The sequence below is a fragment of the Stegodyphus dumicola genome, chromosome 10 (assembly GCF_044657685.1).
Source record: "Stegodyphus dumicola isolate Sdum_Otavi_A_Nest chromosome 10, ASM4465768v1".
Lineage (NCBI taxonomy): Eukaryota > Metazoa > Arthropoda > Arachnida > Araneae > Eresidae > Stegodyphus > Stegodyphus dumicola.
The window spans coordinates 29,926,411-29,953,676 of record NC_140777.1 but is presented as its reverse complement, the minus strand read 5'-3'; the positions used below and the strand labels follow the sequence as shown (position 1 = coordinate 29,953,676).

The 27,266-nt window shown below is 32.1% G+C and overlaps 1 protein-coding gene across 1 annotated transcript in view; it reads right to left on the bottom strand.

Annotated features, from left to right (window-relative positions):
• Nucleotides 1–372: 372 nt before the first annotated feature.
• LOC118204361 (beta-alanine transporter-like) overlaps nucleotides 373–27,266 on the bottom strand; it is a 226,722-nt gene continuing 199,828 nt past the window's right edge. The window contains exons 10-11 of the mRNA XM_085826048.1: nucleotides 23,099–23,158; nucleotides 373–2,422 (exon numbers count right to left, since the gene is read on the bottom strand). Of these exons, the coding sequence (XP_085682174.1) occupies nucleotides 2,296–2,422; nucleotides 23,099–23,158 (187 nt within the window). The 3' untranslated portion in view covers nucleotides 373–2,295. The remainder of the gene's footprint in view (nucleotides 2,423–23,098; nucleotides 23,159–27,266) is intronic.

The window sequence follows — 27,266 nt, the reverse complement described above, 5'->3', positions numbered from 1 at the left end:
TTATTCATCCCTCTTCATTTTCTTAAGCAATTCTGGAGTAATTATTTATAAAAAAGTGCCGTATCTGCTTTTAGAAATATGGACCTTACTTAACTATTACCTAGGTATTACCTACGAAGAATTCATTTCTTTAAAAAAAATGCTTTTTATACAGTCAAAAGTCGTTAATCCGGACTCGTCGGGACTTCGGCGATTCCGGATTATTGATTTTTCCGGATTATAGATCATCAGTTTAAATCTGGAAAGATGGCATCCAGAAATTATAAAATTAAAAATATGAAACAGTAATTTATGAAATAAAGAACAATTATGATCTAAAGGGTATCAAAATTTACAAAAAAAAAAAAAAAAAAAAAAAAAAAAAGCTTAATATTTATTTGTTTACTTTATTAAACATCTCTTTCAATGTAAGTTACTTAAGTTGCTTCGTTTTTTATGTGATAATACATTCTCTTTAATTCTATAAACAGACATAATTTCTTGTTCAGTTACAAAGTTCCGCTGTTTAAGTCCTATAATTGCTGTGTCGAGAATACCGACTAATTTGTCAGTCGAAATTTTTTCGTTTTCAATAACATCTGTTACTTTCTTCGCTATCGGAAGCGAATTATAATGACGAGGAATTTGATTTAAATCTTATCAAAGACGGAGTACATCGAGGTGAAATACTACATTTAGTAAGGAATTATAAGACAAATAAAATAAAAACATCTGCCCTGAAGATAAGGATAGTGCTGACAGATCAACTTTCAATTCCTTGCGCGCCGCCGCGCTAAAGATAAACAAAGTTTAGATAAACAAACGTTAAAGTTTAGATAAACAGAGGATATGCCTTTACCCATTTTTTGCAGCAATTCCACTTTTCGTCTAATATGTAGACTTCGAAACAAACTTTCGCTCTGTAGATCCTTTACACATTAGTAATATACACATTAGTAAATATATATCAGAAATTCTATTTGACATAATCGAAAGTTCAAGCTTACTTTTATAAAATTGCTCTAACAGTCTGCAAAAAATAATAAGCCGAATCCATTTCGAAGATTAAGGAACAACGCAATCTGCAACATTAACTGAATTAGAAAATTTTAGCTTAGCTTATACCGTCCGTTATACATTAAACGCGCATTCATAAACGTATTTTGCGCACGCGCACACGCATATTCGCAGCCATAAAGGTCTTACGCGCATGTGTGAAATTGACGCATGCGCAGAAAGTTTGTAGCTTTGAGGTCCGGATTATAGATCATTCCGGATTATGGGTGTCCGAATTAACGACTTTTGACTGTATAATGAAACAAAAATTAGGATATCCAAGTTCTGTTATAAGCGATGCATGGTTTTAGAATTGTAGATAAAAATGCGTTTAAGAAATAGGTGCCCGAAACAGAACATATTTTTTACATAAAATGAAGTGTCAAAATGTTGGACTGCCTGTCGATCAACGCACAGCTCCTTCATGAGCACACATAGCTGTGGAGTTTCGATATGACGTCAAGTCAACGAGATGTTGAAATCATTGCGATGATACATCAAATGAGTAACATTACAGTTGTTCAAGACGGTATACTATTTATTGAGTACCACTAGTTATCACACGTTCATCCATAATCCAGTGACTATATTCTTTATCCCAGATGATTCGTATTGCCAGACATTATGATGTAAATTCTTGTCGCTGCATAACAACTATTTGCCACTGAATTGATTGAAGGTTTGAATGACGTCAAAATGAGTTCAAATGTGATTCGACGCAATGTGTGCATTCTTTGGGTCTGCTATTCTTTCCAGATACTAGCAGAATAACTGTTGTATTGCCTTGGATATTCAGAGATTTAATGTGCCATTGATGTTCGAATTGACATATGCTTGGTTTAATCTTCATCCTTAAAATAATAAAAAAAAAGAACATATTCTTCCTCCATCTATTCCTCTGTAAGCATTGGAACAGCAAAAAATCATGTACATAACCAGTAGCTGTTAAAAAATAAAGCACGATTGTCAAGGTTCGAATTTTTTTTTTTTCGTCATTGCTCATATAGCTTCAATGAATTGCTTGACAGAAATAATACCAGAAATCTGAAGCAAAGCTGTATCTAATGGTTTGATATTTCCTTTTATTTAAAAAAAGGTTCCTTGTAGTAAATTCAAAAAGGAGCTCTATGATCTTGCTCCGTTTGGTTCATCCGAATACTAGATGAATTTCGAGAAATCCTGTTTCTGTTTTGCTGTGTTGTTAGATTTCTAATACTCTTGTGGTACAAATTTTTTCGTCTAGTTTAGAAACTAACGTTATCAAAGAACAGTGACTTTGAGTTCATCCAAGGATACTTGCCCATCAAGAGGCTTAGGACCAATCACCTCCGAAATGGAAGAGTTTTGTTCCGAATAAGGCCTTTGACCTTCTTGACACCGTAAAAGGCTAAAAAGAAAAAAAAGTGACAATTATGTTTGAGAATATATGTCAAATAGTTGTGGATATTAAGTAATTTATTGCAATCGTATAAAATTATTCAGACAGCACGAGTGTTTCTGTCTTTCGCTTATTGCTGTATAGAGAGATAAAATACATGGAAAGACATTTCAAATTTAAATATTTAAATTAAATAACCTAAAAAGTGAAAATGTTAAAAAGTGCTGAAGCGTTACAACGTTTTAATGTACATGGTCATTAGCTTTGTCGACGTAAGAAAACCAAAAATTCAGTGATGTCTCACTAGTACTTGAACATCGGTTCTCCCGTTTGCTAGACGCATGTGTTTCCACTTACACTATGAATGCGCGTGGTAAGGAATAAGGAATGTGAACTCTATTGTTCTCGTTGTTAGCTTTACCACACATTAATATTTCTTACATTTTATTTTATATATCTCTTTATTTTATTTAAAATATGAAAATACATCCAGCCGTATGCAGGAAGATCGACATCACATTCCTTTACTAGCGCTTACTACTACTCACTCTAAGACTGTACTGGCGTAGTGCCAATCTGTTGGTGCATTATAACAGAAAGCAGAATGTCCCTTAAAAAATTATACATGAATAATTTAAAATCGTGAGGTAACCTAGGCTCATAAATCAAAACTGTCAAAGAAACATTTTAATCAATTGAATGTAACTATTGCATTTGCGTGACAGTTTTAAGCAATAAGTTCTAGTTCTCTCAAAATTCTGACTATTTCTTAATATATATTTTTTGAGAATGCCCAACTAAAAATGTTTAATTTTAGACTTAACTAAAAATATTCTGATAAAGAAGTAAATTATTTTTCCTCTTTAAGGGGGCTCATACATCTTAAACCACTCATGAACTTCCAATATGTGACTGTTGCAAGAATTGGGATAGATATTTTATTTATTTTAAAAGCAATTACTTCCAACCTTTTACAGCTGACTACATAATATAGTTGCTCTGGAAACTAGTAACCAGAAAGTTTGTGTTGCCACAAATATTTTTGTAATTTAATCCTCTTTGTGACAAAATATTTCGCCATGTTTCCACCTTGCGCGCATGATATTTTAAAAATGGCTAACGGTACATACTTGAAATTTAATGGAATTCTTTATATGGGCATTATTTTCTAACTGAACCAAAAATCTGATAAATATTTTAATATTGAAAAATTTTATGGACGAAAACATTACAAATTTTTTTTAATAAAATACATTTTATAAACTCAACTCCAAATAAAATAAAAATTTAACATGGAATTTTTAGAATTTTAGGTTCACAGTAGTTTCCAAATGTTATAAAAGCTATATATTAAATATGGAATTAAATTATGCAACAGAATATTTTAAACTGTGCGCGCAAGGTAGAAACATGACGAAAAATGTTGTCACAAAGCGGATTAAATTGTAAAAATAATTGTGGCAACACAAACGTTCTGATGACTATTTCAGAAAGTAGCTGTATTATGTAGTCAGCTGTAAAAAGTTGGAAGTAATTGCTTTCAAAATAAGTAAGTTATCCCAGTTCTTGCAACAGTCACGTATTCGAAGATCTTATGGGTTTAAGGTGCATGATTCCCCTTAATGCATTTATCTAAATTTACATAAACTGAAATCTATAGTTTCAAATATCTATACTAGTTAATTAAGACACAATAACACACCGACTAAATACTAATTCAGAAGTCAAACAACAAAAATCAGCGTTATATTTACAAAATTTTCACAGGACTACTTTCGATGGTTTTACCGAACCACCATCCTCAGCTGCAAAACCACAAATTCATTTGCAGTTCTGAATTAGTATCTGTACTAGTTATTAGAATTAGACGTAGTCTCTTATACTTTCTAATTAACAAATATAGAAGGTAAATTATTCATCCTATCAAACGACCATTATTTTCGCAACTGTTGATTATAGACGTACGCTTTCACTTGAAAATTTATTATGAATAAAGCCAGCATTTGTGTTTTAGTAGTTTTATATTAAGTAAGCCAGTTTTATAAAAACTACGAAACATAACTCTTTATATGGTCCCAGTACTATGTAGATACATTTAGTAAAAGCTTTATTCAAATATGAAACAGAAAACGTTTGACCCTTGTACCAAAACAATTTCCCAGATATTTAATTTTAAAATCTGAAATAATTTGTATTAAATATTTAGGGTTCTTACTGAATTAAGGAGCGAAATATTTAAATCTGAACCTAACTAAAAATGAAATAACTTGTTAGAAAAAAGGTCTCGAATGTTTGCAGATGAAATGCCGAGCATTCCTTCGAGGAATGAAGTAAAAAGTGCAGATCAATGTAAATCTTGTCACATATGGAATACCCAATCAGTGCTGCAGAATATACTAGAGGCCTTCAGTATAGGCATATCGAAAACTATTAACATTATCTGTACAAATTACAAAAATATTTCACATCACTGTTACGTTATGTTCCTAAAGTAATAAAACGTTTTTGTTAAATATTCAGTATTTCGAAATGTGTAATTACTCATGCGAAATCACTTTCGAAATTCTAAAACGCAACAAAATTATAAATTAATAGAATGCTACACAAGAATATCACAGAATGATAACAGCCAGTAGAGTCAATTTCAAACCGTACTAACTTGTTCTTTAATCAAGGAAAACCAAAATGAGAGCTGTGTGGCGATGCAAAAAGTACCATAAAATTATTTGAAATCAAATAATTCTGTCAATTATCATCATATGCTGATGCGTATTGTTTTATTTTACACACTGAAAAAAAATGAAATTTTAATAAATATTATAGCTATACGGGTGAGGAACCGATAAAAAGATAGGGTAAAGTTCACAATTTAAAAATGATATAATTTAAATGATGTATTATTTTCATTTGTAATCGAAAGTATATTTTTCGATAGTAGAGTAGAAATAAAGTGATGCGATATGATTTTGTCATAATTTAATGCCACACGGATGCTTTTGCACTTATTAAATTAAAAGAAGACTTAATCTTGTGATACACAGTTGTGAAATTTATCTTTCAATTGAGCTCCTGCGCAGAAGCTTTGCAGCAAATACTTTCCGCAAATGCAATGAAAAACATTGTTTTGTCAGGTCACGAAATTCGGTGAAAATGGAAGTAGCATTTTCTTTGCGATATTAGTAGAATGCCCTTCAAGTTTAGAAATATGTTCTACGAACACTATATCGCAATACGCTTTATATTTTCAGTTTAATTCCCTCAAGCATGTCTCAGTTAATTAAAATATGTAGCATTTTACTACGTAATCATTATCTAACTGATACTGCACTAAAGAAAAACATATACAGATATAGTACATTTGTTACAGACACATTGTTACAGATATAGTACATTAATGTCTCATATATTGAAAACATTGCTACTTCATTTCTCGAAGTGCATTTTTAGCTTTATCAACCGAAGTACCATGCCTCAAATTATCAAGCTGAAAATAGAGAACCAAAGGCGGTGATAAAGGACTTTAGATAGAGTCTCGGCATCAGCCGAACCGAAATGAACAATGAACTTAGCAAGTGCCATCTATCGACAAATGTTCTACAAACAGCTTTAAAAACAATAGGTATTTGCTACCAAATATAGGTTGCGCAAACACTAGAGCCAGGACGCATGGTAACAAATCCTCCGCTATAGCAAAATGGAGTTTCAAAACGTGATAATATTCTCAGTAATCAAACGTGTTAATGGTTGAGAAATTAATTATATTAGAACTGCAATTATCAGAACCGACTTTTGTATATTCTAAGCGACGTTAAAAATAATATTGTTAATTTAATTTACGTGACTTTTTTTCCATTGATTTAAATAATTTTAAAAATAATATAACATAGTGTATATATTTCAGAAGTTATCTATTCAGTTTAGATGACCGAGTTGTAAATGTTCGATAAACAGCTAACCTGTAAACATTACTGGAAAATTAATTAGGTACTGCTTAATCTTATTTCTTCATTTAAGGCATTAAGTAATCAGAATGAAATTTCTTTACTTATTTGAAACAGAAAATGGCTTTTAGAAAAACGTAAAATAACTTCATCGTTTACTTATAAAAAAGGAATTTGAAATTAATTTTTAAAGAAAAGAAAGTGATTTATTTCTTTATGTATGTAATATTGGACAAGATAACATCCGATAAAAGGGAAAATAAAGTTTCTTTTTTGTATTAAAAATAAATACCAGTTTAGCATAGAGAAAAAGAAGCAATCTAGCTATATCCTTTAAAAAAATAGGGATTACGGAAAGATATGTTTAAACAGTACACTATAATTAAGGCAATGCTTTTACGCCAGAAACAAAAGGCAAAATTTCTCAGCCTTCGGCATCCTGGGATTTACATTAAACGTTTGGCTAAAAGTCTCATCGAGGAGGATTTAGATTCCCTTTCGCAAGGGAGGGTTGTTACTATCACATATGAAGCCATAACTCAGACAAGTAATGTGCAACTAAATTAGCATTATATTATATATTTTAATTGAAATTTACGATTAAAAGACAGCCATATTCTGGAAACGTATTCATCGCCATTATTTTAAATCAAGATCCCTTTTAAATTGGATGGTGCTTTTATATAATACTGGCAGCTTCGCTGCCAGCCTTCGTCTCGCTTTTAAATGTACCGGAAAAATGGCTGAAGGGAACACCAAACGTTTAATTTAAAAACTGCATAGAATTTTACTCTGCAGAAAAACTTCATAAAAAAGTTATTACGTATAACACAATTACAATGAAATATGCAATATTCTTTAATACAAATATTAATTTTCCTAATAAATAAATTAACCAATTTCCCTTTGCAAAATCTTAAGAACTCAAATGGTATAAAGGAGGTTAAGAACTTTGTTTCCTAAAAAAATCACTCAAAACTTTTCAACATCTTAAAAACAGTGAAATGAGCAAAAAATAATATAAAAGAATACAAACAACAAAAAATTCTGAAAAGCAAAGAATAATTAATGATATTTTATCTTATATTTTCAAGAGAATAAAATTAGATGCTGCTTTGGTAGACGGTTGCCCGGATTTTTGGCGATTTACATTGGCGCAATTGTTGGCGCGGTTTTTACATTCATCAGCCATCTTGAAAAATGCTGTTTTTACATATTTTACGCATATAGTAAAGTATTAGAAAGTTTAAAAAAATAAATATCGTAAAAATAATGGATTAATTTTTTGTTGAAAACGTTGTTTTTTAAGATGGCTGGCAAATGTAAATAAATACATTTACTAAGAGTATAAAATGCTAAAGTAAGGTTAAATTATTACTTTCATATTATAATAGAATAAAAACACAGCTACAACATTGCGCCAACATTTAATTGGATTAAAATATTACCTTAATTGAATATCGAATTAAAAACATCATACCAACGTTTAAAAGAATTCAAATATAACTTAAATACTTTAAAATAAGTTGTATAGGATTTCATTATTTAACATTAAAACATATGCGGCAATAAATATCTCAGGAATTTTTGAAAACATTGTATTATTTTTTTAATAAAAGTTGAAGTATACAATTATAAAGTAAAAGAAATTTACGTACATACATTTTCTTAAAGTATTTAACCTATCGTATATTGATAAGTAACACACACAAAAAAAAGTCTTCTAACGATCTTCATCTGTGATCCACATCTCTCGCACTTCATTGAAAAAGCAATAGCGAGGTTTTCTCCAAAAATTTAAAATAAATTTCCTCTGACGCTATTAACAATTTATAAATAAATCTTTGATTAGGAAAGCCAGGTTGGCCAAAATAAGGTCTCAAAGGGCAATTTTTTTATTCCGATACCAATCATTCTTGGTAATTACCAATAACAACATTCATCTTCGAAACGAACATATCCATTCCATTTGAAATCTGTGGAATTCGAAGAGATGAGTAATAAAATTTAAAAATGGCGTGGTAATGCACAGATATTCAGTAACCAATCTGGGCTGATTACATCCCACATAGAATTAAAATTATTTAAATAATCATTCATAATAAAATCATTTTTAAAACAAATGCAAAATTAAATTGTATTTTAATATTTAACAGCCATAAATAATGTTTAAAACATTAGATTAAATTTATAGATATTAATAAAACCAATTACTTTTTAAGTAAGGTGACGTCATTGATTACATCATCCGCAACATAAAATTATATAAAATATTATAAACAACAAAATTTTTATTTCAAATAAAAATGCAAAATTAAATTGATTTTTAATATTTAGAAGCCATAAATAATATTTAAAACACGGAATTTATGCATAATAAAACGCATTATTTTTTAAATAAAATGATAACAAAGTATCGGTTACCATAAATAACTTATCCAGCAATGGGTTTACCATAAGTCGTATTAAGCGCCAAAATAAAAATCGCCAAAATCCGTGCAACCGGTCTACCAAAGTAGCACCAAAAATTAAAATGATGTTGGTGTATTTAATTATGGCAAAGCACACTAGGACTATCTGCCTAAGGGGAGGGATGCCTTTCGTGGAGGACTTTCTAAGGGAAACTGGCTCGTATACACGTTACACATGGGGAAAAACACGAAAAAAATTACAATGAAATAAGCTATATCCCTTAATAGAAATATTATTTTATCCTAATAAAAAAATTAACCAACATTCCGCTGAAGAAAAAAAATCCTGCAAAACTTTTCAGTATCTTACAAACAGTGAAATAACCAAAAAATAACATGAAAGAAAGTCAAAAAACAAAACATTCCGCGCAGAATTCTACTCTGCAAAACAACTTTATAAAAAACATCAATAAAAATGTATTATATATATAAAAAAATGACAATAAAATATGCCAATCTCTTAAAAACAGTGACATAAGAAATACGATGCAAAATTGTTGCCAAACCCATTTTTCTAAAAGCATGAAACTATTCAAAATGATGCGATTTCATCAAAAATCTATCAACAACAATAAGAAAGGAAAATTGTTGCCAAAATCACATTTTTAAAGATGTGAGATGTGAGAAGTGTACTCGGAAGCTTCATTTAATTTTTTTTTTTTTAAATACGAAATATCAGTTTTCCAAAATTCTTTTTGTAAAAGCAGTCGCAAGGATGAAAGTTTAACGTGTCCAAAAAGCAAAGAAAAATAAACTGTACATTTTTAAACATAAACTTTTTTAGAAAAAATCCCGTTGAGAAAGTGATAAGCTCACTTTGTTAAATAAATTCTTATGTAATCGATTTATTGAAACACAAAATTTATTTTAAGTTCGTAAAATAGCTAAGGGCCTACGTTTCATGACGATGTGAAAATGGAGTGCGTAGAGTAAAATCTCACTTTCCTATAGCCCATTATATCTCAAAATGACGCGATTTCGTCACAAAACATAAAATAAAAAAAATTCTAATTCGAATTTCAAAAAAATCGCTTCGAGGTGCACTGGCTCTTGTCTAGATGCACCTATGTACCAAATTTCGTAGCCGTGGGTTCTATTAGCTTACGCGCAGCGCGAACGAAAGATACACACACACACACACACACACACACAGAGACAGACTCTTTGTTTTATTATATGTAGAGATATTACAAGTGCAGTATTTATCTTTTGCATTAAACAGAAGCTTTTTTTACATTTTTTACTTCCTCCCGCTCTGGGAGAGGGGCAACGAAACTGTTTGTTGCTGTTTTCAAACAACGAAAAGTGGCTTTATATAGCTTCAGGAAACGACTTTTTCTCATATTCAAGAAATCCAGCAATAGTTAGGATAAATCAAAGTTTTATTTGGATTTTTGTCTGGGACTACTTTTCAGAGCAATCAGGAAAACCTTCCTCACCTATAAAAATTATCTACTACAAAACTAATTATAATAATAGCAATATAAATTATGAATAATGTATAAAAGAGCGAAAGGTGTGGATTTAAATATTTGCTAAAATTTATGTTTCTAAAGTCTTAGAAAATGCTTTAAACATCACGAAATAAATCATACAGATTCGGGACCCTTAATACCATTGCGTCTTTAATTGTAATATATGGTTGATGGACTACTTATTTAAATTAAAGAATTTCCGTGTGAAATTTGAAGACAGGATGCATCTAGGTTTGTTGCATTTCCTATTATTATGATACTATTTATTAGAGCAGGGGTTCTCAACTGGTGGTACGCAAAGAAGCAAAGTATTTTTAACTATTAAATTCAAAAATTAAAACCCCAACATCCTGATTGAAGTTTTTTCTCTAACACTCATACATTTATGCGATCTGAGTTTTGGTCAAAAGTGGTGGTGGTAGTAAAACTTTGTAGTAGTGGACCTAAAAGTTTTCAATTTTTGTTTAGATGATCGACGTTAGTCAAAAAGTTAAGAACCGCTCTATTAGAGGTATTTTATTCTACTCATATGTTAAAAAGCAGAAGTATTACCTAATTTGAGTAGCTCTAATAGGTTCAAACGTATTCTCAATAAAATAAGTGGAGATATAATTTTAATTTTTAGCTTTCATTCGTACGTTAATAATGTAATACAGGATTCTAAAATATTAAAACAATAATTATGTAAAACATTGTAATTTACGAGTTTTAGTTTAAATGCATTTTAGCTTTTAAAACATAATTTCAGCTACTATAATGTGACCAAAAATAAAATCACGAGGATGCTTATAATCTCTGATTTTAAATGAAAACTATCAGGAAAGCCCGGCTTCGGCCAAAGGAAAATATATACGCCTGAAAACAAAATGCATAGAAACATTATTTCAGTATGAACGAAATCAGATAATTCTATTCTTTCCAAGCAATAACCAATTTGTAAATTATTTTTTATTGTTAAACCGGGAAATAAAAACTGTTGGCACTTCAGGTTAATAATTATACGCATGACTTCATGAATTCAATTTTAAGTCAGTATCAGTAAAAGAATTAACGTGATAAGAACATGCCGCTTCAATTATTCTAACCTGAAACAAAAAAGTTGCCAACAACAATTATTTATTCAAAATACTGACATTAACGAAATATTTTCGACATACCCTGACGTAATGAGCAATCGCAGGCTTTCTTCAAAGTCAAAATACGACCGTACATAGTAATAATATGTTTTATATTTAGAAATGGTGACTAACAAACTCTACGATTTTGAAAGCGAGTATGGCCTTTTCGAAATAAAGCTGTTTTATCTTCAGCGCGCCACACTGTTGGCACTCGAAAAATTCAGTGCGAAACCTACCGTTTTCAGAGTGTTTAATTAATATCCCCGCTGATTAAAGCCGTACGAAGATGAGGATGATCGAAATGGCTTCGTACGAATTTTTGAAACCCAGGGGTGTTACCTACCTGGAAAAAAACATTCCTCGCCGTTCCGGGGAGATATTGTTATTAAACAAATAGACAGGCGCGCACAAATTTTTAATATCATAGATAATCAGATAGAAATTTAAATGATCTAAACTTATTCACTTTTTACGTATCATTCGTATGTTATCACTTCCTTCGTCGTTTAAAATTCAGTTAATACCCCAGAATAATTTCTTTTATGGATACTCCATTTTTTTTAACCTTTTTACTTCTAACGCCAGTTATAAACGGAATGCATTAAATACTTCAAACTGGGTAAGATGGATTATATTCGACTTCCAGTGGATTATTGGAATATGAAAAAAGTATGTGAGACCTGTCTGTCTACGGAAGAGGGATGCCTTCGTGCCTAAGAAGAAGAATGCCTTCGTGGAGGACTTTCTAAAGAAACTGGCTCGTGTCCACATTACGCACGGGAAAACTCACAATAACACCATCCATCTAGCCCGTTTGCCGGGATAAGAGCCCGAGGTTGAATTCCCAATATTCAGCAGTCTTAACCATTGCCCATTGGTGGGGCTTCATCATTCGCTAAAAGCGTCGCAATGGCTTGTGATATTTCAGTTAGGATACGCGAATTGACAACACGCGTTACATTAGCGCACAAAAAAATTTCTTGACACTAGTAAAGTGCATTTTTTCTTTGTTTGCCTGCGGAGTATAGTTAGAAATAAAATGTTTAATCAGCAATAATATTGCGTGTAGAAGAATAAGTGAGCTATGTTGGTAAGTTTTTACATTCTAAGAGATCTTTAGTTTCATTTCTTTTTCAAATATAGATAAGTCTTTCATCCCGAGGGAAAGCGCGTGGGGTGTATCATACCCCAACCCTACATAAAAGTGGAATATTCCTAACTTGTGAAACTGAAATTCTGTGCTGCTTTCAGTAGCTGAGTTTCTAGTTGTGGTTGACTTTCAGAACCCCTTTTTCTTTGCCTGTGTGTTTCAGAAAAAGATTTATCGGTATTTTGTTGGAACTGGGGTATGACACACTCCACGCGCCTGTCCGTGTAAGTGTTTTTCTAAGGGAATATTTAGTTCAGAAATTGATTTCTAGAGTGTAACAGTAAATATTTCTACTCGCAAGTGAATTTAAAGTACTTGACATTAAATTCTTAAAAATTTCTAACTGCATTATGGTAAAAAGAATGAGTCCCTATGAACTGGAGATGCAACGCATGTCAGATTTATAAGAAATATTTGAAAGCAATGAAGATTGCATTTCGGAAACTGAAGATGAAACTAAGAATATTTTCTACAATGTTTTGGTTTCGAAAAAGATAAAACATTAATTCCTGATGTTCCTAAAAAACGAAAAACTGTTCTTATGCTTTCAACATTATATAACGATCATACTATAGATGATAACTATTGGATAAAATAAAACGTCAGGAATTATATGTTTTAATAATATGACTAAAGGAGCAGTGGATATGGGGCATGAAATATCAGCCAATTATTCAATTTCCTGAATAACAAGGAGGTGGCCAATGGTAATTTTCTTTCCTGCACTGAATCTTGCTGTAATAAATGCTTGAATTATATTACATTCAACTGCTAATCCACCAAACAGAAACAGAAGTCTGTTTTTGAAGAACTTAGTATTACAATTAATGAAAAAAAGTATTGAACAAAGAATCAGAAATTAATATTTTACCAAGAAATTGACGTACTGCATGCAAAACAAAAGCAGAAGTTTCGACGAAGAATTAAAACGAATACATGAAATTCGAAACAACTAAGTATGAAAGATGTGATAAATATTTTGCCCTCGCGCCAAGGACAGAAGAACATGAATGCAATGTTTAAAATGTGAAAACATTCTGTGCCAAGAACGCATGAATGTATGTCGTTCAAAGTGTGAAGAAATAAAATAAGCATGGTGTTTAGAGATGCAATGAAACTTAGAGGCATGATGTTTATTTTTTATTATTTTCATTTATCTTAATTTTAACTCTAAGATTATTTCGGAAATTAATTTTTTATACCCAGTTATTATTCACGTATTTATAATAGACGAGAACAAAAAAAAAACAGTTTTAAAACTAAATAACACTATTTTTATCATATTTTAAATATTGGGGTATGTGATACCCCACGCGCCCACTCTAGTAACTTTTCTTGGTGCGACTTCCGCCAGGTTAATAGCGGGCTGATAGGCATTCGTCTTCTTGAAAGTGTTACGGATCACGTGATCAAAATGCTGTGATAGGCCGCCCAGTGGTTAGGGGAGTCTTTACCTCTTATTGTTAAATTTGTACAATCCTTGATATATTATTAATGTACTTTACTCAATTGTATCTCTCTATGCCCTTGTTTGTCCATGTAAATAATTCTTTAATAAATCTGACGCCTGGGCGACGGGGTGTGGGTCCCCTATAAGCCTTTGGTTCGTTGAACTGCCCTGGGTGGATCCGGCGTTGGGCATGGTCTGTCTGTGCGCGGCTCTCGTGTGGCCTCTTTGTCTGCTGTAGATCTTGTAGGGCGCGGTGCTGAACTGATTCACCCTATGGTTAAGGTACAGTGCTCGCGTCTTCCGTCAATGGAAATGGAAATGGAAATGGTTAGGGGAGTCTGACTACAATACCGAAGGCCTGGGTTCGAATCCCGGAGAAAGCATGGATGAAAAATTGTCTGTCTCTTCATAGAAGGCAAAGGTGGACGCCTATTAGATGCCGCCACACTAAAATGGCCACCACTTCTGGCCTTAGTAGTTGCCAATGCCTTAGTAGTTGGCCTTAGCAGTTAGCACTTGCCTAAACATTGCCAATGCCAATGTTTAGGCAAGTGCTCGCCATTGGAAATAAAATTCTGCCATAGATATAATTTTTCAGTTTTAATCTCTTTAATAACATAGTATATTAAAAGTGCGAAGTAATTTAGTATTAAAAATGAGTAAAGGTAAGTATGTTGCGGCAAATATGTGATTAAGGTAATGGCCAAAGAGTTTTATACATATTTTGTGTTATACTTTTCTTAATAGACAAGGAGGAAAATATAAAAAGTAACAAATGAGAGCGCTAACCGGACCACTAAGTAATAAGTGACTATTAAGTGCTGGAGTAAAATACCAAGTACTCGAAGAATACTCGGAGTTCCACTTGGGTTTCATCGCAGACGAATAGGCTTGTTACATGATTAGTGTTCACTGTTTTCTCCAGGTTCAAAGTAAATAGTCAGAGTCAGTTTCTCTTAGAAATTCCTCCACGAAATCTTATCTCCCGCCAGACAAATATGCCCGTGTCCTTTATCTCATTAAAATAAACTAATATAACTTCAGAACGTAAGAAAATTATTCTTCATTCCTTTAGTATCTTACAGTCTATCCGGTGGTATAAGATTCCATTAAATTTATTTGAAGTTTTTTACAAAAAATTTTATTTAAAAATATAAGTAACGTGAAGACTGAGGTTCTGCAATTGTAAAGTGTGTTAAAAATTTGTAGAAATTTGCTTCAACATTAAATAAGAAACATCCAAATCTATTTTTGCAAAATAACGTTTTTTGACGCAGATATGTATGTGGGCAAAATGGCTAGAACCTTGGCTCTGTAAAAATGGGTCAAAAACTAATGTAAACTGCATATAACAAAAAAGAAAAAAATTTTAACTATAATTAGCCAGTATCATTACATACCACATACGGCTAAGTTTTGTTTCGTACTTTAAAGGCAATGCCAAAGGAGCGGATAAGATCGCTGAACATCAGTAATTCGAGAAGGGTTCTAACCCCTTTAAAAGGTCTGGCTGCATAGGAGTTTCATGGTTTTACACGAGCATAAAACTATTATCAGACCTATTAGCTACAGTTAGTTTAACTTTTAAGTAAAGTAACCTTTCCGGGAAGTTTTCTTTTTAACAAACATGACTGGTTGTCATACGTGAAGATCACGTATAATTATTATATTCTTTCTTTACTGTCCTACGCGATACAAAAAATGCAGAAGAAACAAGGTTGTAAAAATGTCGCGGTTACGTACCCTCAACAACTGAACTATTTCTGTTAGATACCTTCCTTCCAAACTACAGCTGGAAGAAATAGCTTTCTTGTAGCGTATCTAATTATTACTCTATATCACGTCCAATTGTAACCTAGTTGCGTATATTAACTTAAAATCCTTCTGACCGACCCTATTAAACTGACAAGCAAATTACCACTCCTTCTGAAGTGCTATAACAAAAATTCCTAAGAAAGTTTTAAAAAACCCTTTTATTAGTTCCTTAATTGAACAAAAGGCGCAACTGGTATTTGTGCGTACAAATAAAAAGTATTTTAAATTGTACCTATTATCTTCGGCTAGTAGAACGGCTAAAGCCGAAATATTCGCTAATAGAGCTATATGATAGAACGCAAACTGCTGGCGTAGTTAATAGAAGCTTTAATTCTATAATATTAAAAATACTCTATTTAAATTTTCAAATGACCAGTTCTCATTCCAGAGAGGACTGCGGAAAACAGAAACTATAGTAAATGTTTAAATCATGATAATTGCTTAATTTGCATTTGCTTAATTTGCTACTGCGTGTGATAAATGTGAGAATCCCATTAATTGAGTACAATGCACTTTTTCTCAGAACGTTCCCACAAAGGAACCTTTCCCCTTGGCAAATGACACTACTGGGCTTTGCCATAACCTAATAAAACAAATCAATTTCAACTGCACTTCAAAGTTGCAGAATTATCAACTGACAGATAAGATTAACCTAACAAAATATACAAGATACTGTTAAATTAAGCAATAGTATAAGTATTTTGAAGATACTATGACTCTGTCTTTGTACAAAATATATGGTGTATGGTATACTTAAACTAGTAATCCCATTATATATTCAAATATGATTGGTTCTTGGTAAAAATATCCTAATATAGTTTTCAATCCGTACATCTGTAAAAAACGAAAATGTCAAGAATGGACTTCAATAATGGCAGCACATAACCTACATTAAGTGCAGTGCCCAAAAAAATCGGTCAACAATTGCCGAACTCCGCAACATTTAACAAATTCGCAGAATATGTCCTCTCAGCAGGAACTTCTGTAAATTAATGACCGTATCCAAGATTTTAAGGAGGAGGAGATTTCTCCGACATTTGCACAGGAAAAGAGGATGAAGGGTGTCTCTCCATGGCGAAAACAATCGTTCTGATTAATCGTCGTTTCCTCTGTCCAAACAAGAATCAAAAAGAACTCATCATTCACTAAGATCTTTATTTTCGCCAGATATAACATAGCGAATTAATGACGCCTTTATGCAGTACATAACAATCTGCATTCCGAACACAAGCGTCGAACTGATTCTGAATGCAGATACAATAAATGGGCTAACGCGGTATGTGTTTAACAACGCGTTTGAACTTTATGCTGAATGAATTCGTCCATTTGTTAACAGTACGGCCGTTACAAATGAAAGTAGAATTGTAATTATTTAGGACGAGATAAAACACAGGATATCGACCGGCCTTTTGGATATCTTTTGAATACGTAAACTAATAAACATATTTGGTGGAAATTGCTCATTGAATGCAAAGGTGTTCCTGAAATAATTGACTTCATTTTAAGCCAGTTATTTTAAAAATACCTTGGAGTAGTCTTGAGTCACAAGTCCATTTCTAAATTTAATAAGATACATTCTAATCCAAATGTCGGTCCACTTCAGAAAATTGCGTACTTTTGTGAATTTGAAACCGAATTACCTCTATTGAATGAGGCAAAATTTATCTACGACTAAAGAAGCTATGAAAAAAATCAAGACCATATTTGGAACACGGATAACATTGCATTTAGAATGAAGCAGTGTGCTTCTTTCTATCTCTCTTGTTGGTTGCGTACTTCTAAAAACATAAAAACGGTCTCTAAAATAGAAAAAACCTCATTTCCCTGGACGTGCACGTTTGATACTACTATGAAAAGGACACAACTTTACCTAAGTTTATCTGTGAAATTCCATCGCTGTCGGAGAATTATTGGAGTCATTTTATCTATACATTTCCCATATTTCTAGAGGTAACTTTGTATAGTTGATCGCGAATTACGGGTGAAGTTATAGACAAACGTTTCTTTTATTCATTAACTTATTTATTTTCTTAGGTTCTTGAGATGTCGTAGAACTTCAAAAGAAATTCGAAATGAGCCTGAGGACGACAAGATCAGCCGATTAGTGCCTAATTAATCAGAATATTAATTAGACAAATATATTGGTATTAATATACCGTGGAAAATTTACAACACAAAGATTGTCTTTCTGAGATCAAGGATTCAGCAGAAAGCCTAACCGTTTCCTCAATAGCAGAAGCACGTCCCCAACAATATGCAATCTACAAAAAGAAAAAAAAAAGATTTACATTTTAACGTCGCAACAAATGGGGTTTGTTAATGTTTTTGATACACTTGCCAAGCTCGCAATTTATTGATTGGCTCTTGGACTCATTCCTACATATAATTTTTTTTTGTCTTTTTAAACTGTATTATTAGAGAACACTTTCTTCACAATTACGCCTAATAACATTCATCAGCAAAATCACAGTGCTCGTGTTGCCATACAGCTATTAGTTTCTAACCTCAACTTTCTGTCCAATCACTTTTGTTGTACGCTTCATTTTTCAAATAACTAGTCGCTGGCGCATCCTAAAATTAATAAAATTGTGAATAAGTAGTTGCCTAAAATTGCTACTACAGAATTAATAAATTCAGCTAGTATAATTTTCTTTGGTCCAGCGAGTAATTAACCAGAAAAAAGGAACAGCTTTTGCTTCTAAAATTGCTTAGTCAGTAACAAGCAGATTGCATCTAGAACAAAAATTAAATATCTAACGCTTCACCAATTGATAAACAATCTGGTTCGTGGAAGTTACAAATATTTTTCATCGGATACCTTTAGAATTAGTATCGGATATCTTTAGAATTTAAGTTTTAGGTTATTAGCCCAAAAAGGACGTTAGTCTGGAATGGGATATTTGTTTCAAAACGGCGTTTTGCGTCGAAACACTTAAATGCGTTGTATCTCTTTTCAAATTGTTGCCACCAAATATTATAGCCATGTATTATATGTTTCTCGCATTGTAAAAAACGACGGTACCTAAAACCATTAAATTTTGAACAACGTAATCCTCCATCATAACATGGGCACCTGGAAGCCCGAATTTTGTGCTTTGAATTTGTTTTATTATCTATTTCATATTTTGCGAAACTTGAACAAATTTGTTATTGAAAAACTCAACGATTCAAAGCGAGCAGTAGCAACACTGTACGGAATAGAACATTTTTATGACAAGCGCGCGAGGTTGTTTATTGGAAATACTGAAAATATCCTGTTTTTAAATATTTTGCGGTTTTGTTATTGAATTAAAATTTTATGTGGTGTAAGTGCCAAGAACGTGATATTTAGTAAATAAAATAAACACACAAAAGTTTAATAAAAATGGGTTAGTAGGAGTGAGTATAACATCAGACTGGTAGGCTTCGATCTCAGCGAGAGCGTAAAAAACCATAACATGCCCTTTCGGGTGACAGTTAAAATCTGAAACCTTTCAGGTTATTTATTATTTTAACTAACCATTTATTATGATTTAGTTTAACTATTATGGTTTATGATCTTTACTGTCTAACTTTTCCTTTTCCGTTTCGCCCACCAGCGGCCGAGCGGTAAAGTCGCTGAACACTGGTAGTTCGGTCCGAGGTTCGAATCCCGTGAACGGGCTGGCTGCATGGGCGTTTTCGTGGTTTTCCCCATGTGTAACGTGTATACGAGCCAGTTTCCCTTAGAAAGTCCTCCACGAAGGCATCCCTCCTCTTAGGCAGATAGCCCTCGAGGCTTTGCCGTAATTACACACACACACACACACACACACCTTTTCCGTTTCCTCACGAAGATGCAAATCAGTTTTGAGAGTATTGTCGAACGTTTCGGATTGTAAGACAGAGCGCATTCTTTCTTCTGGAGGCCACATTATTGGGTTTCACCTAATTAAGAGAATATAAGATTTTAGTTTACAAGGAATTATGAGCTGGAAAGTCTTCAGCTTTGGGTATTCCTCATTATCATATGGTGGTGAGAAGTACTGAAATAACTTAGATTAAACCAAGCAACATGGACGCGACATGCGCAGACCCTCTCCGGAGTTTCAGATGTCGAATATAAAGAAATTAACCAGCGATCGGCGGGAGGAAAGCCGCAACACTCTATGAACAAACGAAAGCTACCAGAGTTCCACCAGCGGTCTGCAAAAGGAAAGCCGCAATGCTTTATGAAGCAACGACAACAACCAGATTTCTAGCGGGCACGAGTCAACCGCAGCCGGCGGAAGACACAAGAGGGTTCTCCGGCAAGCGGCAATGTCTGGACGAACGCGAACATACAGCAGAACGGACTGTATTCCACCGCAAACCCCGGACGACGTGTTCCCAGGGAAGGAAAGTACAATCTCAGGAGAATAATTTCTCTAGGATGTCAAGGCGGATAGAAGAGCGTGCTCGAAAAGGAAGTTCGAGCCCGTACCTGATGAACAACGGCCATCCAGACGTCAGTAGGTAGCAACGACAAGAACACTTCCTTCGTGGGAGACGTTTGTCCAGAAACACATAACAGACTAAAACAATTAAAAAAGATAAGTAAAATTTGACTTCATTTTTCAAGTATTCAGTATGCCTGAAAAAGTATTCAAAGTGCTTGTTAAGATTTATCTAACTGTTTTTGCCTCAAGCGAGGTGTTATAAGTTGTTGCAGCTAGTAGCGGAAAAATTTATTATCTATGAATTTATCTATGAAATTTTTGTTCGTTTCAAGAATTACGCCGTTTAGTCAAGAGACTGTTTTATGCAATTTGACGAGATAAAATGATTTATTCTTAACAACTTTGTTTAAATTTTGGATGTAAGAAACTGAAAACTTTTATATATATAGTATTTTTCAACACTATTTTAATGTATATGTCTGTTTCTGAATGAAAAGAATGTGTAATGTTTATAAAAAAATTTGGAAAAATATGCAGAATTAGAAATTTAAAATTTGGTGAAATGTAAAAGTTAGCAAGAGGAAAATTTGAAAGCTAGTTTAGGTATTTTAAATGCGCTCTCCGGAGAACACAAAGTTAACGAATATTGAATATAGGATGTGTTTGAAAATAGGCTGTCCGTTGATGTCTAGTGAGTCCGTTAAAGTCTAGAAGTCTAGTGCGTGTAGGTTGTCGCTCAGGTGGTGATATTGTTATTAAATCAACCCCATTTTTCACGTGCGATGAAAATTCAGTACATGCATATGCTATACAGCTGGTGGAGGGAAAATGTTAAACTTGTGGAAAATGTAAATGAAAATTCATAAATTGCCTATTCAAATACATGTATTATCAAAATCTTCAACTAATATTAGTTTCCTTCCAGACCCATTGAAAAGACATGAATCTCAACAAATTAAGATGAAAATTATGTTGATGAAAATTATGTTGAAAGATGAAAATTATGTTCTTGGAATTTCTATTGTTAAATTTTAAAAATTAAAGTATTTAAGTAGCATTTATATAGTAAGGCTGTCTTTGAAAGTTTAGAATTTAAATTTTAACAAACATTTCATTTACAGACCTTATTTTCAAATACTTAAATTCTGGCGGGAAATATTGTAAGGATTAATTTTATTCTAACCAGTTATTTTTAGTTTAACTTTACTGTCAATCCTGATTTAAGTTTCCTGCCGGAATGTAAATTATGTATGACAAGATGCAAATTCTCAACGTGTTTCAGAAATTGTATTTAAGCTGTTGCGTTGCTGGTGTTCAAAAGGGTAGTAGTAGCGGATCAAGTTCCGATGTTTATGCTGCGAGTTTAAAATTAGCTCTCTAGTTCGGTGTTCGACCCCTTTCAGTTTAAACTGATATTTTTCGGCTGAACTAAGCTGCGCGCAGTCAATTTACGATTAGCTTAAGCTAAGGAGCTTAAACTAACCTTAAATCGGCTTAAGCAAAGGAGCTTAAACTAATCCTAAATCGGCTTAAGCTAAGAAACTTAAACTAACCCTAAAGTTTAAGATTTAAAAAAAAATAGCTCCTACACGTGAGAGTGTGTGTTGGGAATTCTAAAGTTATCCTCTTTTAAATATTATGTGAAATCGCTGTTGAATTGAATTTTATGGTTTAAGTGCGAAGAACATGATATTTCTAAATAAAGGCAAAACAAACGATAAAAAACGCGCCTTTAGACGTAATATAAAATCTGAAAACTCTCAGATTTTCCTTTTTGAAGTTGTTTTCTGTTTTCTTTTCACGATCATACTGGAAAAAAAAAAAGAAGAAGAAGAAGAAGAAGGTACGCATACCTTGAAATCCTACTGTCGGTTAGTTGTTAATGCACTAATATATTTAGTTTATTTATTACAAATTTGTTTGTTTACTTTAATAATTTGTTTTAAAAATCTATTCTGAATCAATGATTACTTTATTGTTATAATTCGATATAAAATCACCGTTATGGCTGAAAAATCTTGAAACATCCGTTCTAGATAAATGAACGTTTCAGGTAAGTAACTAACAAAATATTGGTGACTAAAGCATTGCATTGATTTTTCGTTAACTATTTATAGAACTGGAGTTAAAAAACTAGCATCTCAGTTGCGAGACTAAAATTGACGAAAAGAAAACTTGCCTACGGAAAGAACATAAGCCACTTATTAACGAAATCAGTCTTTCGTTGGCGAATTACCTTTCCTGAAGCCGTTTCACATCTGTAAATATGTATCTTTTCTGGTTAATTATCTGATTGCTAATCCCATTTTACCATCAGATTTTAACAATATCGTTCTAGTATGAATTCTCGCTAATATTTTGTATGACAGATGGAGACAGAGAATTCATTTCTAACATTTATAATCACATACCTCAATCGCCATTTTCATCTCCGCAGTTGTACAAAACGTTATGTTTAACATTAAGAACTAGAGTCCTACAAATGTATTCATATTTTTTCCGTAATGTTTATTTTTAGCTGTTTCAATCTTACGTTTTTTAGTATTTCTTTTATTATATTTGTTACAATTAAATTCCTTTGCTTTGAAACATAATTATGTTTTTATAAAAGCATGTTAAATGCCGTATGATATAGCAAATGAATGTAATTTGCTAAGTCACTAGGATATTTACTTTATTTAGCACTATTATGTTATGTAAGTGCATTTCGATAATATCATATAAAATCCTTTCTAAATCTGTTATTATGTAAATTATTTTATTTCTGTGGTTTGCTCTGAAATCTATTCTAAATCATTATGAATTTGTTATGATAATTATTTTTAAAATCTATTCTAAAATCATTGAAAAACTAAGGTAAATAATTACCTAAATATTGGTGACTGGGGAACTGGATTGGAGTTTCGTAAACCATTTCTAGGATTGCATCTAAAAGAATGAAAGCAAACTGTTATAATGTGTTCCAGAAACTAATATACGTATAATGAATGAAACGTATCAGTTGCTCAATGCATACAAAAGGTTTCCTATAACTCCAGTTGATAGATTAAAAAATGCCTTTCAAGGAAACACATTTATATTAGACATGTATTTAAAGCGTTAGTTAAAATTCTTGGCTTACGTTGATTCATTAGCATGCAAGGAAGGGGGTGAGTACCTCCTGGAAAGAATTTCATAGCTTCAGAGGATGTGTTCAGCCTTTTATTTAGCTGTTATGTATTTAGGTTTAGTTCATAAACTCCTTTCATTCAAGTTTCAGTATTTATCGTAATTTTCTCTACTTATTTTCTAATTTAAAAAACATGTTAAAAATATTATTATAAATCTAAATAAATGCACATATATAATATAATATAATAAAATATTATATATTTGTATACGTATATAAATGTGCATATATAGCTATAAATAAATGTATATTTTTCAAGGTTTGGGAAAGAAAGGAAGGAGAATCTGCTAGCAGAGCTGAAGGGAGTGCATGAGGTAAAACAAGTTCAGAACCACGGGACTAGAGCGCCTTGGTTATTCCCCTAATATTCTAGGAATTAAGACTTTCAAGTATATATTTTTCTAACATTCAAAAATATGAAGAGAATCACAATTTTATCTCTCTTGAAACTGACTCCATTCGAGGGCAGCCGGGTTTATAAGCGAACTAGGAGAGCTGGCGTGGACCTGTTTTCATAGTTTAGCCTTACTGTTAAACTACTGACGGTACGTAGCAAGAAACTTTAATTTTCTCATGAAAGTTATAAGCCAAATTAATTTCATATTTACTACTATAATTTAGCTCGTCTTCATGAAAGCGTTCTTGTCATAAGTAAAAGAGATTGAATTAAAATACATTGACGCATTTGTTCTAAGTTTCGACTTAGGGAAGGAAAGCTGTACAAAAAAAAAAAAAAAATAAACCCCTGAATAATAAGTTCATTACGGAGCATCGGTGAGCAACTTTTGAAGCCGTTTTACGACAAAGAACTTGTCGATGAACCGTCAGTATCCCAAATTTATAGTATCCACAGCTTCTGTGCTGTGGAGGCTATGAAGTAATATGTTATCTTCAAAACCTGAAGATAACATATTTACAAAATTAATCACATAACGCAGAATTTTTCCATATATCTGATTTGTATAAACAGCAAGCATTATAACCGTCATTTCCCAGTGGATTATTAATTGCAATTTTAAAATAAATAACAATATGGAAAGTAAGAAGTAATATATTTTGTTGCCTTTTGTGTTCGTTTTGAGATAAAAACATTGATAATTAACTGTTTAAGTTTTATCACATCCATCAAATTAAAAAAAATTGTTTTGTTTAATAAGACATGATCATTTTTATTTTCCCCTTTAATCTGGTTTTCATAAATTTATCAGAATATATTATATGTTTTTATATTCATATTCAAAATACAATAAACTCTGCCATCACAACTACCACTCAAATAGGAACTCTTCTGAAAATGACGAGCAACTCTGAGTAGATAAAAAAAAAATTAGTATTAAATTTTACTTCGGTAAGACAGCCACCGTCACTAGCCTTTGGTATTTGTCTAAGAAAACATTATAAATTTCTTCATATCTGTCTCTTTTGGTGCTGTTTGGTTTGCAACAGATAAAAGAATCATCCACACTTATCAAAGTTAAAATATCTTGATGGAGGACTTGTCGTTTTTGTAGTAAACATAAATTCTTCTACGACATTTCTCGGCTTATGGGATACCTTGTATATTTCTTTCCTGAAGCAATTATGATATGGTAATTTATCAAAGTTCAGCAAATAATGTCCATACTTATTGCCTTCTAAGCGTAACAGCATTGTCTAAGCAGCGTGATAGCACTTGTTTTAATTAGCGTCAGAAACGGATAACCGATCTGAAAGAAATTTTCTCAGTTTATGGCCAAAACCGCCAAGCGGCACGTAGGTCCTCGTCTTTATTAAGATTATTGTGAGGACTAATTTGTGTTTACTGCACAACTCTGTCACATTTGTACAGAAATCAAACTTTATAGTATCTAGTTTCCAGGAAAAAGAAAATATTTTACTAAATATATCTACATGGATAGAATGACAGTAACGAAATTTAGTTTGAGTAATTATTGTAATACTGAATTGTTTTTAAAATTTTAAATAAAATAACATGAATATTTGCGCGATTTAAAATATTTTTTGTAACTGGGCATACTTCTCTACAACAAGCTGTAGTGAAAATAAAGATTGGGATATAACTTTCCGGGATGGAAATAAAGACCGTATAGGGGGACACAGTATATAAAACTAATTCATAAAAATTATAATGCTGCCTGTTTTTCCCAACTGCATGGAAAATTAGTATTTCCAAGCGCAAATTACCATTATTAATTATGCGTGTAATACATGTTTTCAACGTCAGTTACTCAATTTTTCAATTTTTCGAAAATGGCAAACAACAGTTATTTCTTTATTAAAAACGAATTTATATGCAAACAGTAAAAGGAAATAAAATACGTATTTTTACTCTATGCCAATTAAAGCAGTAAAAACTTCTGAAAAAGTTTGTAAACAATTTTTCCTGCCGATATTTTAAACGAACATTTCTCAAAGACTTTAATCATAGTATGACTTACATCTTATAAATGTATTTATTGCACTACTAATTGCAACGATGAGTTAAATGTCTCTTCTCGTAAATAAGCTATTGCAACACATAAATGCTGATGTTATATTTATAAACGCAATATCCTTAAAAAGCAAATAGAAATAATCAGTTTTTCATAAAAGGAAGAAGCTAAGAACCTTTCGTAAAATCTTGAAATATATTTACATTTCTGAAAATATAAAAATTTGAAAAGAGAAAGCATATCTCAATATGAGAATCTCAATAGACAAATGAACAATAACTTGTAAGAAAATTAGTTTCCGATAGAATTCTAACATTTTAATAGTAATAATGTAAGCGGTTTCTTATAAGTAAATCTGAACGAAGTCTAACGACTATAAAAAACAATGCAGTTTTTTTTTTCTTCGTTTTACGTGGTATTACTTCTATAAACATTTATCTTGTTCGCAAATGCTACAAGTTTTGGATATTTTCAGTTTTAGAAATACTGTTGTTGCGGAAGAGTAATTTGATGTTTAACACTATAATGATTACAAGAGACATAAAAAAAAAATCAAACTACTATCATGTTATGAATTTGCCCCAAGCAAGCATCAAAACTTTGTACTGATAATAATAAAATTTTATAGCATTACAAATATCGAAGCTGGATTACCTAAGCTTTATTATAGGAAGAAAATAATTTTAGAAAATAAAATTTGTAAGGTTTATTTCAATTAAAAATATTATATACTATATTCATTCAATTAACAACATTATTTATTACGTTGAGCTTTAGTGTATTTCTACCATTTTCAGTCAATGCCAACAGAAATACAAAGAAGCGAATTTAAATAGCGAGCGAGAATGTAAGTTTACAACTCATCACGTACTGCCATACATTTCAATGTTTCGCTTGTTGATTAAACATAATCTATCTATCGATCACTTTGTAACCAATCCTTTAACATAAACTGTTGGACTAACTGGGACAACAAGGCTGCCCTCTGGTGAGTAGCCAAAGAAGTACTTCAGCAAAAGGCAAGTGTCCTACTTGATAGGTTGTACCAGATTCTTGCTCTGTAATTTTTCTTAAAGTTAAATTTAATGTCCGTGTGTAACTTAAAAACCTTTTAATAAATACTTGTTACACTATACAGGACTCTTCTATGACCCTATCTAAAACAACCCCTCACAAAGTGTAGATAGGGTCATAGAAGAGTCCTGTATAGTAAACTAGTATTTATTAACAGGTTTAAGTTACACATGGATATTACACTTAACTTTAAGAAAAATTACAGAGCAAAAGTCTGGTACAACCTATCAAGTGGGACACTTGACTTTCACTGAAGCACTTCTCTGGCTACTCACCAGAGGGCAGCCTTGTTGTCAAAGTTAGTCCAACAGTTTATATTAAAAGATTGATTACAACTTTAGAAATTTGTTTTTGGAGCAGC